Here is a 16,560-nt window from a genome sequence, read left to right on the forward strand (position 1 = left end):
TCTTATAGGAAATTCAGCATAAGCTATCAACTGTGGCTGAGAGGTAAGTCTCAAAACTGAATTGTAATATTGACACTTTCACCAATTCTAGAAAGTCATTATGCTCCTTTAACATGATCTTCTATAAGGAATAGCTATTCCTTATAGAAGATCATGTTAAAGGAGCATAATGATAAGTATTACGTTGAGTTTCTAATGAGACACACAGGAAAGCTCAAAATGCAAAGCAGCTTTGCACAGAAAGCAAGAGACAAAGTATTAAATGTTTTCTCTGACTCTCGCCAGAAGTCCTGCTCTGAATTGATGGATGAGGTTTCCTGAGGCTAAGATGCCAAAGCCAATTAGCCATGTCAATCCACAAGAATGCCAGCTGCCAGGATCTAACTTTATTACAGTATTACTTAAAAGTGAAGACATCAGCAATGTTAAAGTTCACATGACTCCTAATTTTAAAACCTGCCTTTTTTAGATTTAGGGTGGGGGCAGTGACAATGACCTTAAGTTTCAACCTATTGAAATCATCACTGAGTGCCATGATTACCCATAATTTAATTATGTAAAGCATTCTGTTAATCAAATTAGACTACATTATGCACTATTCAAAAGAAAGACTTCAGCTTATTTCCCTCCTCATGTGAATTCTATGTAATGTTTATATTTAAAAGTAGCAATTTATTTCAATAGTGCCTGTTTCAGTTGCCAAGCTGCATATCCCACAGAACATGATATGTGTAAAGTATATAGCTTACCCATTTATGGCATCTAATTCTGAATTCCAGAATAAAATTTTTGGGAAGTGTCTTGAGTATTTGTCGACTAGAATAAAGCATGTCCAAGTCTTTGATTATTTGAAAACATCTGCATTTAATTTCTAAGCAGGGAGTTTGGAAATGTTGATCTTACAATACACTTCCCTGCACATTCACCACAATAAACTCAATCATTCCATGAAAGGGTAAAATTTTTCTTCTGTTTAGGTGCCTATGAAATAAATCTGAACATAAATGTCAAGCAACAAAAAGCACCCATTTCTTGGGAATAATGTCCATATTCCTCCAAACTTCTCAGAAAACTCTGTACACTTAAAGTAGTCTATAGTAACTTTATTGACATCTTAATTCAAAGTTTGGCTTTTTGCTTCTACTACATTTATACTGCCTTTACCACCCCGGTATACAACTGGCAATTCTTGAAATATTCTGTACCTCAAGGATGCTGAGAGAATGTTATACGTCTCTGCTTTTGTCTCAAAGTTAAAGAACAGTTGCAAGTCTTCTGGAAGAAAAACCAAGCTTTCTTTTCTAGATTCTTATCCAAAACTGGGCATAGTTTTAATCATTTCTTGGCTGGATAGTTTTTGTTCCTGCAGACACATGCCTATACATAACTAGATATACAGCAAATAAGAACCATTACCAAATAAGTAAGAACTTAAAATTAATAAAAATTTGTTCTCAACTCTCAATTCAACCTGTCAAAGGAAAAAGAGACCAGAATGAGTGACCAGTATATTCTAGTTATGCTAGAATAGTATATTCTATTCTATATATATCTATGACCAGTATATTGTAGTTATTCTAGATCTTTGACTCTGTAAATCCTGTTTCATTAGGCTTTATTTTCTTCCTTTGAGATGTTTCTGAAAGAGAACTTCGTAATGTAAGTGCCATCAAGTGTCCAAGAAGGCTAAATTTTGTTACCATTTATAGAGCATTAAGGTTTGCCTACTGAAATTACATGAAAAAAACAAATCCTATTTCTCATTCCAGCACAATGTCTTCGAGTGTAAACTAACATTATTAGCTTTCTTTTATGAGATTTGACCTTTAAAATCTAAAGGATAAAAATCCATTGATCTTGGTTCTTGTTCCTGGGTTTCATAAGCCAGATTACTGTCACTGTCACCAAGTGCATCCGTGATGCCTGACTGTTCATGCTGTGACACCAGCCATATCCCAAGTGTCACTCTAAGAACACAGGGCTGACTCCACCTGGTTTTAAACTATGAGGCAGCACAAAGGTGAAGGCCATGTTTGAAGAACAAACATTGCATGAGCTCCATCTGAGCATGCCTTCCATGAAATGGGGAAAGATGTGAGCTCTTTGTTTTCTACCTTATTTTTCCACTAAGATCCAAGCAGTAATGAAGCAGAAGCCACTGAAGATTCTCTCCTCCTAAACCCAGATGACAAAATAGGAGAAAAAAGCCATCCCACAACAGGAGGCAGGATTTCCCAAGGAACATCACATGACCTGACAGAAGAAGAAGCAATCAAGTCTTGACAAAATCCCATGCTACAATGTGGGCCAAAACAGTTGTAAAAAATGCCGCTATTAGAAGCAAGGATCCAGGACTCTCTGTTGAGCTTCAAACTTGAAATGTGTTATATTAGAACTATAGCCCCAGGGAAAACACTACTGAGTTGATTTCAATGTCTAAATTGATACCTGACAAGACTTGGTTTCTTGTTGGCACTAAAATTAAAGGCTTAACTTGTGACAGAACTACAAAAATTACCAACTACAGCAAATGGCAAGACATCACGTGAGAGAGTTTGTCCATGCAAAAGCAGAAATTCTGCCACAAGTGAGTACTTCACACTTCTTTCCAGACAGGACTAAATTATGTCCTTTTTGCTCTTCCCTCACCCAGGCAGCAATGACTCAGTGGTGGATGCTTCCCTACGAGAATCAGGACATGCTTGAGAACATTGTCCCAAAATGGGGCTTTGCCCTCCATAAGGCTTTAAAATCCTGAGCTTCAGTTTAACAGTCTCCAAGAAGGAAAACCTTTCCCTCTGAGCTTTCCAATTTTCACAGAATCACAGAATTGTTAAGGCTGCGAAAGAGCCTTAAGATTATCAGCTCTGACCACTAACTCAGCATTGCCAAGTCCCCCAGTAAAGCATGCCCCCAAGTGCCATGTACATGCCCCCCTCCAAGCTTGGTGACTCCACCACATTCCTGGGCAGCCTGTTCCAGTGCTTGACAACCCTTTTGGTGCAGAAATTTTTCCTAGTATCCAATCTAAACCAAATATCAAAGTACTTCTGCTATTCCAACAGTAACTTATAACACCACTTAAGTATTCTAACAAAACAAAAGTAGCTCAGTACTTAAGGCTTTTTTGCATGAAAGAAGGAACTAAGCAATGGTTTTACCTTAACTAGCACACTATCAGCTTAAAAGGTGACAATACAAGGAATGAACAGGGAATCTGGACATCATCAGACAATAAATACCTGTTTCCTGACAGCTGCTGATGTAATCAAAGCCACTGTCACCCCAGAAGAGGGGTACAGAAAACAGTTGACAAAGCAATCCTGGAAGACAAGTGTCTCAAGCATTTACTTGATGCACTTTCAGTTATGGAGATTACTTCTGAGATGTTAGAAAAAATTTTAAAAAACATTAATTTCTATCTGGGTAATACGCTAAAAGAATAGCTAAAGCCTTTCATCCTGGCAGACCTTGTACAATGTTAGTACTAAGGATTACATGAAAGCACACAACAAAATTTTAATTATCTAGAAAGACAAGGCAGAACTGGTCAAATTCATTTTACTACAACTAAGAGGTTCAAAACATTTAAAACGTGCATTTGGAAAATTTAAATCCACCTGTCCTTTGTCATTTTGGAGTCCCTCCATGTTTTGACTAAGATGAAATTTACCAATTGAGAAAAAAAGGTGGCAGCTAGTCCCGTTTATGAAATGTCAGTTCAGTAAGTTCAAACAGAAAACATTTTCCTGTGCTATGATGAATAAACAGTGTAGCCTAAGAAAATGCTTTGCTGAAACAAATAAGATGTGTTAAATAGCTGTTACTTCACAGAGTTACAAACAAAGAAGTGACAATGTTCTTTTTTTCATCTTAAAGGATATTTTTGAATTGGTACACAATGTTTTATAGCATGTAGCAGCACTGGGTGATAATTTCTCTAAATTGCAAGTTATATTAATGACAAATGATTGCACATTACTGTAAAAATTCCACAAAACAAAAACACCCTTCAACCTACATTATTCATAGTATCTTCCCTCATTTAATTGTAACTTGCACAAGGTATTTCTTGAGACTCCTGTAACAACTAAGATACATCGTCAGTTTTGTACAGAAAGCATTTGATAAGCTGGTAAGAAAAATCACTTCGGAATGCTCAGTGTTAGAGCATTTCTCACATGCAAGTACCTTCCTTTACAATACCACCAGTTTGCCTTTAGCAAAAAATTAAAACTACAGGATCAGCAAAATCACAGATTAAAAGTGGCTGTTGTTGTTTATTCTCTTGCCACAGCAAGGCTCATTCCTCTTTCTTTCATCCATTCACCTATCACCCTCAAAAGGCATGAAACAATTACAAATTTATTGCATATGGAAAGGTATATTGGAGGGCTCTTGGCCTCAAACATTTGAGCCATGTCCTAAATTGTGCCATATCTCTGTCAAGCTTGGTATCTACTTGGCTCTCTGTGTGTGCCAGATAGCTAAAATTAGGCTAATAGCTTTGAGGTTTTCTAAAATATTACACAGCATGAAAATTTCGTGGTATTTTGAATCACTATGACTTCCACCCTGTAAAAAAAACATACAAATATCTGGAATTAAAGTTGACTGAAGACCAATGGATACTCATTTCTCCATTAGATCCTGAGGGATTTATTTTTGAGTCAGTGTTTCAGCATTTTTGCACGCTCCTAGACCAAATAGTTCAAGCTTTAAGAGCGCAACTTACATGCAACCTTCACACTTGACTAGTTGGAATAAACAATGATACAGTCAAAATGAACCCAGATTTAGCCATTTTATGCAACTGAAAAACAAGTCAACTGTGAAACTGCTTGGACTACTTTAAAACAGAAAAAAAACTCTGCTCAGCTGTGTTACTTTATCATATACAGAAGCAGAGCATCACCCACTGGAATGCCACCGATCAACTCATTCCATACTTGTCTAAATAGTATCTCTTCCTCTGTGTATGAGGATCTGATCACAGTATTTCATAAACAGCAGATGCACTGATGACCCAACATCAGCACAGGAATAAATTAGATTCAGCATCCTCTGATTTCTCTATAAACTCTGTCTAGATGCAATTGCTGACAATTTCCCCCTTCCATTTCCAGGACACCAGCAATATCATCTCTCTGTCTCTCTCTTTCTGGTCTCTTCTTAAAATTTTCTTAATATTAATTAATTAATTAATCCAATCCTTTCGTGGCAAACTCATCATTTTTTTTATCACCTGCTCTCTGCTTTAACTAGAATAAACTCTATATTTTCTCATCTTTTTCCACTTGTTTTACCTCTAACACTCCCATACACCAACTCCCATTATGTCAGTCCAGCTCCATGTCTCTTGCCTCAATAAATTTTTGGGTTTTACTTGTAGACTGTGCTTCTCTACTTCCTTTCTTCATATCTTTCTCATCTTACTTTTAAGCTTTATAGCTTTTCACTCAGTAATGTTTTTAATGTTTTCTCTATGGCTGGGACATGCCCCTATGCTTCTTCCTCCCATTGCTCTCAAGAAACAGCCCTCAACAGCACCACTCTGCCTTTTGCATCCTGCTGCTTCACCTTGTGCTAAAGCTTTATATCATTTAATCCATGACCCTCAAGAGCCTCTTATTAACATTTCCAGTTCTGTAAGCAGCCCACCATACACCAGAAGTCCTAGTAGAGAATGAATAAAGACTTTGATGTAGTGATGCACAGTTTGAATTTCAAACATAGCAGGCAGCTCAGCACATGCTAGGATAACTGCCTCCTCTCTGGTGTAGCATATCAATGACAACAGCAATTTTCCTCAAGTTTTGTTTCTCAAAGAAGCTTGATATCAAGTCAGTCCTAGTTCAGATTAGTCTCTTCCTACCCTGCATTTTGAAGGCAGTCTTTGTTTGTTTTATTTTCAACACTAGAAAAGCCAAACCCTAACACAAAGACACAGTTTCTTCAATGTAAAAGCAATAACTCAACTGTTGAGCTGTTCACAACAAAGTATGCCCCAAGTGTCTGGAAACATAAGAGCTATAGGTCGTCTTCATGGACAGTCATTAATATCATCTACTGTTCCAGATAAAAATAACTGAAAGATTACATTTCACTTTTCACCTTTTGCTGGAATCTTGGGGTTCCTTTTGATCTCAAATTATCCATGAAGGATCATCTTATATGTTCACTATCAATGCATCTCTTATGATCCTAGAAATTTTGTGACTTTAACACATGCAATCCAAAATAGAATTTGAAAGCTCCATGGCTCTGTGTGTCCACAGCACTTATTACCACTACTCTGTTCTGGACTATTACAGAAACTTTAGGTCTCAAACCCACATGTTAAGCAATGTTAGGACTTATATGTACTTATTTAGTTCTAAAAACTCCAAATGACTTCCAGTGAGAAGTTAAGAAGTTGATTTTAGACTCTGCACATTAAAATTAAAGCTACAAATGCTTCAGTCCCATGCTTATTTCTAATTCCTATCTCAAAAAAACAAAAAAGAAAATCCAAATCCTAAAGTACATTCTTATATAGCTTCAATTTAGCAGCAAGCTAGTCTGAGAAAAACCACTTTTATTCTATTTTTCCATAGAGCATATATAGCTGAAACATCTTATTTTTAATCTGTCATGTTAACATATAAGCAGCAAGGAAATGCAGCTAGGGAGTTCAGGTTCACATAAATCCATAATCACTGACTTATTTAAAATTAACCAGGACACTTATTCGCATGTTTCCATTCACAAGTTTCTAGTAGCTCCAGATTAAAAAAACAATAAAAATGTCACATTTACAACAAGAGTCCTAAGACCCCACTGCCTTTCATTTTCTACTGAATTTAACTCACTGAAATGAAAAACAGCAAGCCTGCATAAAGATTTAACACACCTTTCCACTACGTAAATTCATCTCTGAGGACAAATTGTCACATGCTGCCAACTGGACAACAGGACTTAAATTTTCTGATTTAAAAGCCCTAATCTGGCTATAAAAATTCAGTGCTGCAGTCATGATAACCACTTAAAATAACGAACAGTAATTACAGTTACCTCCTGCCTACCTGGGCAAAGGCACACATGAAGAATCACAAAAAAAAGCCTTAATTACTATTGCTCAGGCTGCAAAACCCAGTGCAGCAAAACATGAAACAAAACAAAGGAATACATTTAGTTCCCTTAACATCTTAACAGGTCCTGACACGAGTTTTACAGAATGCAAGAAATGCAGGCTAATTTCACAATCTATCTGCCATCACTAATGATTAAAATGTGACAGCTTTCAAAATGGGACATGCTGCAATCCAAAGTTAATGGACATAAATCTTTTAAAGGCTTAGTAACTTCATAAGTGAATCTTATAAAAGCATACAAAGTTCTAGGCCAAAGATAAGCAACACAAACAGGGAAACATTTACTGTAATTACAGGGCTTGCTAACAAGGTGTCACATGATCACGAGTTTACAGAGCAAACCCTGGCAGCTCTGGCTTCACCAAAAATTTGTGACTAAAATAAGCCCTTGTGCTGAAGAGAATATCCATGCCAAATGGTATCTATAAAATGTAACTCCATAGCTTGACTTTTCCCTTACAGCTCTGTCCAATACCAGGTGACCTGCGTGGTCCTTCATCCTTAGAGCCATGAACACAATGACAGCTTCCTCAGAATCCTGATACTCAGAGGTGCTGCTATTTAAGCACACCTATTGCCCCCTTCTCTTGGAAAGTCTATTCCAAAGGAGTATGTTCAATTAAATACCACCATCCTTATAACCTCTGTTCCCTGAATGAGGAGTTTCTACACAGTGCCCTTCTGAATTCAAGGAAAACTTCCAAGGTGAAGATCTCCTTACAGGAGTCAAACCTTGTTCCCATGCATTATTGGGACTCTGAACAGCTAAGTAATTGTATTTCAAAAGGAGAATTAGTCACCTTTTAAAATTAGTTTAAAAAACTTCATAAAGAAAAGGAATCCTAAAGGACAGAGTATGAGTCATACAAATCAGGAAGCTATAAAAGTTACAATGGTACTTCAACAATAATAAAGTGAAAAGCAAAAATTAATTTCTTCTCTTCTGGAGTCTGTTAGTTCCCCTCATGAGTCTGTCCACAAAGACAGACTATGAATACAGAATAACCCAAGAAAAAATTTCTGCCTAAAAGAAATAGTTAAGCACCAGAGTTTGAGAGAGAACTATATAATGGGTTTGGTAAATGCATAAAGGGACTTTCCAGGATATTTACCTGCTAACCCATGTCATGATATCAGCTCCTTCCAAAAGCTCTGCCCCCACAAAATACTCAGAATTACAAGTCATCAACAATGATTGTACAAGGACAGAAGAGAACCTATTAATTTTATCACCCTAATATGTACTATGATATATTGCCTTTGTCTCACCCCTTTTAGTCATTAATCTTATCATCACCATCAGAGTTCAACTCATGCACAGCTCCGAGGCCCCAGCAAACTCTCTCAGTAGTCTGAACAAAATTCTTATTTTCTTTTTTTGTAGTTTCTGTGACTATTTATGCAACTCAAACTGTACAAAAACTTGATGTAATTCCTTTGGCAAAGTAAGATCTTTCCTAAAGGAGTATGATCAAGTAACAGAAGCATTTTATATTTGGAAAAAGTTAATGCACAAAGTATCATTTAGATAAATGTTATTTATTTGGAGAGTAAAAGAAATATGGCTCAAGATTTAAATTGATACAATCACATGGTAAAAATGTTTGCATGCACAACTGACACAAGTTGTGAAATTATTAATTGCAAAACTGAAGTATATGGTGTTGGATTTCTCATCTGCAAAATAATGATCATTTAAGCACCAGATGCCATTCTATCATGGAAGAGAAATACAAAATTACCATCTTCTTGGGGCTACAATACACAAAACTTTGAACATAGTACAATGAACCACATTTCAGCCTCTGCTTTACAGCTACTTCTGAAAGACCTCTGATCACAATTTGCTCTTAAGGGAGTTTTATCTAATTATGCATAATTCTTAAGGAAAAATCCTGCAACAATTTAAAAAATGCAATGAATCCCAGCATCTATCAACTTTAAACAAGATATTTCCCATGGATCTTACATGTTTTTATTCTTCATTGAAATAAAGGACTACTTACTTGATTAGCCATGTATATTGTGAGAAGACCTCTCCTATAAACAGAAAAGATAAAATAAGTGGATGAAACAAATATTTTTTTTCAGACTGAAGAAACACACTTTAACCATTAAGAATATTTTATTAAAAACGAGGATTTTAAAAACAGGTTATTGATGAAGGATGAATCATTACCACCTTATAGAAAAATAAGTCAAACATAAAAATAGCATCTTGATAGCACAGTATCCAAAGCAGTTAGGAATTACAGGAACCAAGTTATATATAGCAACTGGCTGCTCCACGAGTCCTGAAGCTGTCAGAAGGAGCAAGGAGCCCTGAATTACACACAGCACTTATCACAACTTAAGCCTACACATGAGCCAGTAACATAAGCATGCAAACAATGACCTAAGCCTAAGTTAAATTTTGAATTTGCAGCAAAATGTTTGTGTGTTAACTTCTGTTTTGTAATTGGTGCTTTGCAACTCCAGGCACCTTAGCCCTTCTGCCTACAATATCAGGAAATGTTTTCTACGGAGACTGATGCACAAATCCTGGCTCAAGCCAGTTGAAAGTCACAGTGCCAACAGTCCCTTGGAACAGTGACCACCATCTTCTCTTCTAACTTTATCTACTTTTTTTTCCACTCCTATTTTTTCTTCTGTCTGTGTCAGCCTACAGCTCACACTGTTCTTTAGGAAAAGTATAAACTTGGACTCAAGCTCACATTTTTGTTGATTCTATTGCAGCACAAGATGAAAACTGAACTTGACTACATAGATGTGAGCAACTCCAGCAACCGACTGCACTGCAGGGTGCAGATGAAATTAAAATTATTTCCAATACATCAGTCACAAGCCACCATCACCCTTGAGAAAGTGGAAGACATTACCATTGGAGGTATGCTTTGCCTTGAATTATTCCTCCTCTTCTGCAACATTTTCATTAGAAACTGTGGGCAAAGGCTGGAACACACAGTTTCAGTATTCCTACTGGACTGGTGTTCTTATCTTCTCAAGTTTCCCACCAGCCTTGTAGTATTTGGGATTTTTCTCATTGAATCCACTGGTCTTACACAAAAAACCTGAACATTCTTGTGAAGGCACCACACGTTCAACTATTAAAGTTTCTCAATATGGAATTTAGTTTTATAACCTGACTCCATATTTGTCTTCATGTCATTTAGGATTTTTTTAATAATATTGCTACTACAGAAGGTAATATATAACTGAAGGTTTAACCCAGACTTGTATGTTCCATTGTCATGACATTTTAAATTTCTAAGCATTCATAGAGTAATTATGAGAGCTGTGTGTTAACAGAACATATCCTGCTATCAGTTCAGTTGAAGAAGTGAACAAAACAAACGCACAGATAGCAGGAAATAAATCTGTATTGCACACTTCCCAAGCTTGATTCATCCAAAAAGTTTACTCAGTATTTACTAACCCCCATGTTTACATGTCCGTAACTTTGTCAAACTCCATATCCAGATCAAGGTTTTTCACAGCAGCCATCTAAGCTACAGGGAAGCTACATTCCACTTAAAAGTTTTACTGCTTCCACGTCACACTGAAGTTGTGGAAAGCAATAACACAGCACACTGACTTCCACAAGTTGCTCTCTACTCACAGAGAAGATGAAAATTTGGACTTAAGTTCAAAACTTTAAGTAGCAAAATCAGTTTGTTTCACAGTAGTTTTTTTTTAAAAAAAAAGCAGCATTACAAATCTGCTCTCTGTATACCTTCTCTACCTGGTACCAAGCTGTGCCAGATACTAGAAACAAGACTCTAGCATGAAAGCCTAAGGAAAAAAAGCCTGAATATAAAGATTTGGTGGGGATGAGGCATACAAGAAAAAAACAAAAGGTAGGGAATAGGGTCAATGAGTATTTAAGCAAAATAGCCCCTATAACTTGCAATAAAACATCAAAATACTGTATGACATTTCTGAACAGGAAGGGGTAAAAATTCACCTAATGCAATAGATAAATTCAACTCTCAGGCTGGTCTGCAAACATTCACCTAGTCTTTCAGTTCACTAGCTCAAGTGATAAAACAATATTGGTGCCCCAACCCTCCTGAGTAGCAAACTACCAGATAATACACAGCTCTGTGTGATGTGAAATTTATTTTAATTTGTTCTCAAGAAAAAATACTGGATATTTCATGGTTCCTAGATTTTCTTTTTACCCCTGTAATAGCATTAAAAGTTTATGATAAACATCCAAACACTCAGCCATTTGGAAACACAGAGATAAACCTACCCATAAGAGCTAACCTGGTAACCCAATCCACTTTGAGTATTCTGAAAAATGTCAGAAGATCAAAAACATCCTGCAGTAACACATCTGTGAGAAGACTCAACCAGCCTCTGAGTGACAGATGCAGCTTTCAGAGTACATTCTGTATATTCACAGCTGTAGATTCTACAGTGGGCATGAAGCAGGATGATCATTGTGATGTGCACATAACTCACTTAGTGGATTCTCCCCTGCAATGTCTCTGTCATGCAGGCAGGGCTTTTTAGCCTCCCACTGACATTCATTTAGTCTTTTTTAAAACACTAACGAACTAAGAACTAAATGAGTTTTAGTTACTATTGTAGTCCCTTTGGGGGTAAAATGCAACTCACCAACCACAAAGACAAAGAAAGGAAAAGGTGCTAGAGAAGAGGAAGGAAAGAACTCAGAAGCTGCAGTGCAGCTGCAGCAAGGCCAATGTGAGAAGTAGGTGGCTGGGAGGAGACAAAATGCGCAGACAATAAATTTGTGCAAGGAAGTAACTTCCAGAACTGAAAACACAGCAAGTTGTTGGATGACATCATCTCCAATTGCCTGCAACAAGCCCGGCGGTGAGGCCCAGGCCAACTCCAAGCAGAAAGAGTTTTCTTTCTCCAAACTAATTCTGTGACTGTTTTAAAAATAAATAGCCCCATGTTTCCATGGAAAAGGGAAAAAAAAGGGGAGGGGGAAAAGGCATTCTTCCTGGCCCTGTGCAAATGTGATCCAACAAGTCTAACCCAAACCTGAACTCTGCTGTTAAAAAGCAGTTGGAAGTTCAGAAAATGTTACACTATTTTGTAGCAATGACAGCTGACAGAAAACAGGACAGAAAGATGGAGGTAGGCCAAGTAAAAGGGTCACTGGTACAACCCAAGGACTGTATTAAAACTGCAGCTGGTAAATAGGGGGAGAATATAATTGGGAAATGGTATTAGGAGAGCAGGAAATTATTAAACAATAAAAATAATTAGTCAGCCATGTCTAACCATATGCTTTGGGGAGGTTTAAAGATCCAAATAAACAGCTTACATTTCACTGCTAAAGTCCATGAACCAGTGCTGAATGCTAATCTTGGCAACACCAACTCCAGCAGGTGGCTACAGCAGTGTCAGTCTGGCAAGGTCACTACGGGAAAGCCCAACCAGACACACACAAATCCCTACTGCCTGCTCTTCCTCCATGGTTTCTGTCTTAGGCCATTTTCTCCACAGCCTGCTTTCATAAATATCTTCATTGTGGCTTCCCACTGACTCCCAGTCATCTCTCCAATTGACAGTCTCTCCTATACCCAGCTCTGCTTCTAATGACATCTGTGATCTTTAACTCAGGAAGGAAAAATATGAGCTAGGGATAACCTTAAATTCATGAGCAGTAGACCAAGCTCTATCCTACCAGATTCTTGTATTAAATTAAAGAACCAAAAAAATACTTTGCTGAAAAAATGTTAATAAGACATGTCTCCTTCACCTGAAAAAGGAGGCTTGCATGAAAGTAGTCATGTTTTAGTTGCTCTTAAATTCAAGTCTCAAAGAGAAGTAGTGTTTAGTATACCTTTCACTTTGTTTCTCCTCCTTTTTCTTCCCAATTCACACTTTTAAATGAATTTTCCAACATGCTTGATAGAGAACTGAGTAGGCAAAATTTCAGAGTTTAGTTATCCAACACAGGTCATATTATCTACAGCTAAATAATTCCAATCTTGCAGATTCCATATTTAATGGTTAAATTACAAAAGACCACAGGCTTCTAGAAGATAATTCTCCTGTTCATTTATACCTTCCTCAAAGAAAAGTTTAACTCGATAAAATTTGCTTTTTGGACAACTTGGGAACATTCAGACCAAATTATAACAGCAATAGCTCTTAAACTATGGCCTATAAACCTCAACAGAGAACCACATATTTTTGTTATTGCCTGCCCAGAGGAAAGAGTCTAAAATAACTGCTAAAAGCCCCAAAAAGCTACAGGATAAAAATAACAAGGAAACCTAGCAGTGTACTGGGCTATATTACCAGAAGTTTAGGTAAGAGGTCAAGGGAAATGATTAATCCCATTTTCTTGGCACTCACTACACCAGACCCCGTGCCTGGTTGTGGTCCCCAGTACAAGCAGGCACTGATCAGCTGGCATGGAGCAGCAGCTGTAGGGCTGGGCAGACTCCCACCTGACCCAAGGAAGTCCCTGGAACAGGGACTCAGAGGTTTGCAAGGCTGACCATGCAAGGCTGACCAGACAAATCTCAAAGCAAGCTGGATTGAATTCAGTGCCAGCCCTGCTCCAAGCAGGAAGTTGCACTAGCTGAATTCCCAAGACTTACCTGAACAATTCTATTATTCTACAGAAAAAGGTGGAAAGCAACTTCAAAATATCATCAATAATTATTTGCACAGATTATAAAATCAGAAGAGATTACAGTGATAAACAACCTGTCTTCCTAACAAATACAAAACACAAACTCTTCTTTAATGAATTAGCCATTTACTTAAAAAGATCAGATTTGTCTTTTAAGTATTTCAAATCACCACAATCACAGATACATTATTTTATGGGTACTTATCTTTACAGTTTGCACCCTAAGACAAGAATTAGACTGGTCTCTAAAAACAGTTACATCTTTACCTCCCCTGTAACACTACCCCCTCCAACCAAGTCTCCCTCAATACCATTTCTTAAACAAGAACTGAACTCCTTCAGTTTTTCCACGATGTTCCCTAAGTTTTTAATCATACTTATAGCTCTTTGCTAAAACTGTCCCAGTTTTTCAAAATTCATCTTTAGGACTGCAAATGAAAATATAGGAAATATAAACCAAATTATAGTTTCCTATCTTTTGTTAAATCAAAAGTATTTTAAAGTAAAAGAAATCATCGGGTGCTGCTCTCAGACTTTGCATTTGCCTCTGAGCAAGGTATTTATATCTTCCTGTAAGTGCTTTAAACTCTGAAAAACTTATTAGATTGAGGCCAAAGTCCAATTCCCCTTACATGTGAGCAAAAAATTCTATTTGTGCCAATAGAAGCAGCAACAGTCCAAATCTGCATGCCAACATATTGTTTGTGGAACACTTTGCTGAAGAATGTTTTCTTGCTCAGCTTGATGGGCTATAAAATTAAAAAAATAACTCTATTTTGACAAGCAGCATAAGCTTTTGCTTCATATAATAGTAAATCATACAAAATACCAATCTTTAAATACAACCAAGATTTTTTTTCCTACCAAACTCATTACCAGTTCTCTCTCATTTATGGTTTTCCTTCAATGTATTTATGGTCTCCTTTAAATACAGAGTTGTTGCTAAGTTAAAAAAAAAAAAAACAAAAAAAAAAAAACAAAAAAAAAAAAAACAAAAAAAAAAAACAAAACACAAGAGCACCATCTGCACACAGGAAAAAAAAAAACAAAACCCAACCTTGCCTGAAGGTGGGATGAATCCTTAGAAAGTACTTACACTCATGGAAATTTTACCATAAATTAATTATTGCAACCACAGAACCCCTCAAAGAAAATTTCCAACAGAAAGCAAACACCTTCTCTTTCTCTAAAAAGCCACAGAAGAGAGGAAGGATCTGTCATTTTTAGGCTAAATCTTTCTCAATATTTATTCTTCCTCCTGAATATTTCTTTCTTTCATACATTTTGCCTTGCCCAGCCCATCTTTTGTGTCTAATAGCAGCACTCCAGTTCCTGGAATTTCCTCATGAAAAACTGTTTTTGGTGATAGGAAGTTTAAAGAATTGTTTTCTCCATTGCCTTGTTTCAGTTTAACCATAAACCTTTCTGAGCGGACATCCTGAAATCTAACATTCACTGCAATTAATTAAATTTATTTGAACTACTATAACTGCTCTTTTTTACCAGTATTGTGGTTCTTATGATTGCTTTTTTTTTTTTGTCTTGCTCAAAACTAAAGAGGAAATAAGTTAGCAAGTCAGAAATAACAGGAAATAACTACAGCAAGATGAATACCACTGTGTACAGAATGAACACAAATTGACTGAACAGGCACCTCCTTCAGTGAGAACAGCCCTAGGTGTGAGCTGTAAGAGGAAGCCCCCAAATTCACCTCCAGGGCAAGGGACACACCAGGGCAGGTACACCCAGGCCCCCTCCCTGCAACAGCTCCCACAACCCAACACACAGCAGCAGCAGCCAGCAGCACAGCAGGATAGAAGGAGCCTGAAGATGGATATAGCAATATGGTAAAAATCTTCATGTATGCAATTAAGAGAACAGGCTCTCTGATTAAACATCTAATTGATGAGTTATATTCCTCCACATATGCAATAAACTTAAACAGCTGGTGGGGCAAACACCTAGAAAATAAAAATATCCAACTCACTGCTCAGACAAGAGCAGTTTTAGCTTTGCTATAAAGCTTTCTAACTTCATCCCCAGTCCAAAACTTTAAACTCTTGATATCTGCTTTTCCAAAAACTCTTCATGTTGACAAACCAAGAAGACTTGACACAAGAAGAAGCAGGTACTAGAGTCAAACTCACTTTTCCTTGTGGCCTATACAACAAAATCTAAAGTCTACATTACTTTTTCCCCATTTTTCCATAAATTCATTATATTAGTTTCCTAGAAAATCAAGTCTGAATTTTATATGAATGTCACTGTTCACTGAATATGCTGCTGAATATTCTGACACTTATCACTGTATTTTAACTATTTTTTATTACTATTTTTTACAAGTCTAAGAAATCACAAATAAAAACTACTTTTATAAGAATCTCTGGGTTCTAAGGCAAATATGGAGTGGAATGTTAAACAAAGGCAAAGAGCATGAAACCTTTGCTGTACTCACTTGTTACAGCAAAGTAGTAATTTTTAGTGATAAATATTTTCATATATATGCATATATCATATAAAAATACATATATTGTAATTAGATATATATATATATTTGTGAATGGCAAAACTTGAGAACATTTGTCCTCTTTCAATTTAAAAGAAAAAAGAAAGAAAAAGAAAGATTCAAAAAGATTCAACTTTGGCTTTAATTTCTGAACATAAACTAAGAAGCTAACATATTAGTTTGTAATGGCTCCCCAGACAGGACTCACAGTCTGCAAAAACAGGAAGAATTCCTCCCATCAGCTTCAATCCCTTCTTCCCCCCCACTGTAAAACACCACTTTATAACCTACAGAAT

The 16,560-nt window shown here is 36.7% G+C and overlaps 1 protein-coding gene across 1 annotated transcript in view; it reads right to left on the reverse strand.

Moving 5' to 3' along the window:
• Positions 1-16,560, reverse strand: part of TMEM135 (transmembrane protein 135) — a 157,010-nt gene that overhangs the window by 112,460 nt on the left and 27,990 nt on the right. The window contains exon 4 of the mRNA XM_071432810.1: positions 9,140-9,173. Coding sequence (XP_071288911.1) covers positions 9,140-9,173 — 34 coding nt within the window. The remainder of the gene's footprint in view (positions 1-9,139; positions 9,174-16,560) is intronic.

The sequence above is a fragment of the Agelaius tricolor genome, unplaced genomic scaffold (assembly GCF_023055355.1).
Source record: "Agelaius tricolor isolate 1412-34295 unplaced genomic scaffold, bAgeTri1.0.p SCAF_9, whole genome shotgun sequence".
NCBI lineage: Eukaryota > Metazoa > Chordata > Aves > Passeriformes > Icteridae > Agelaius > Agelaius tricolor.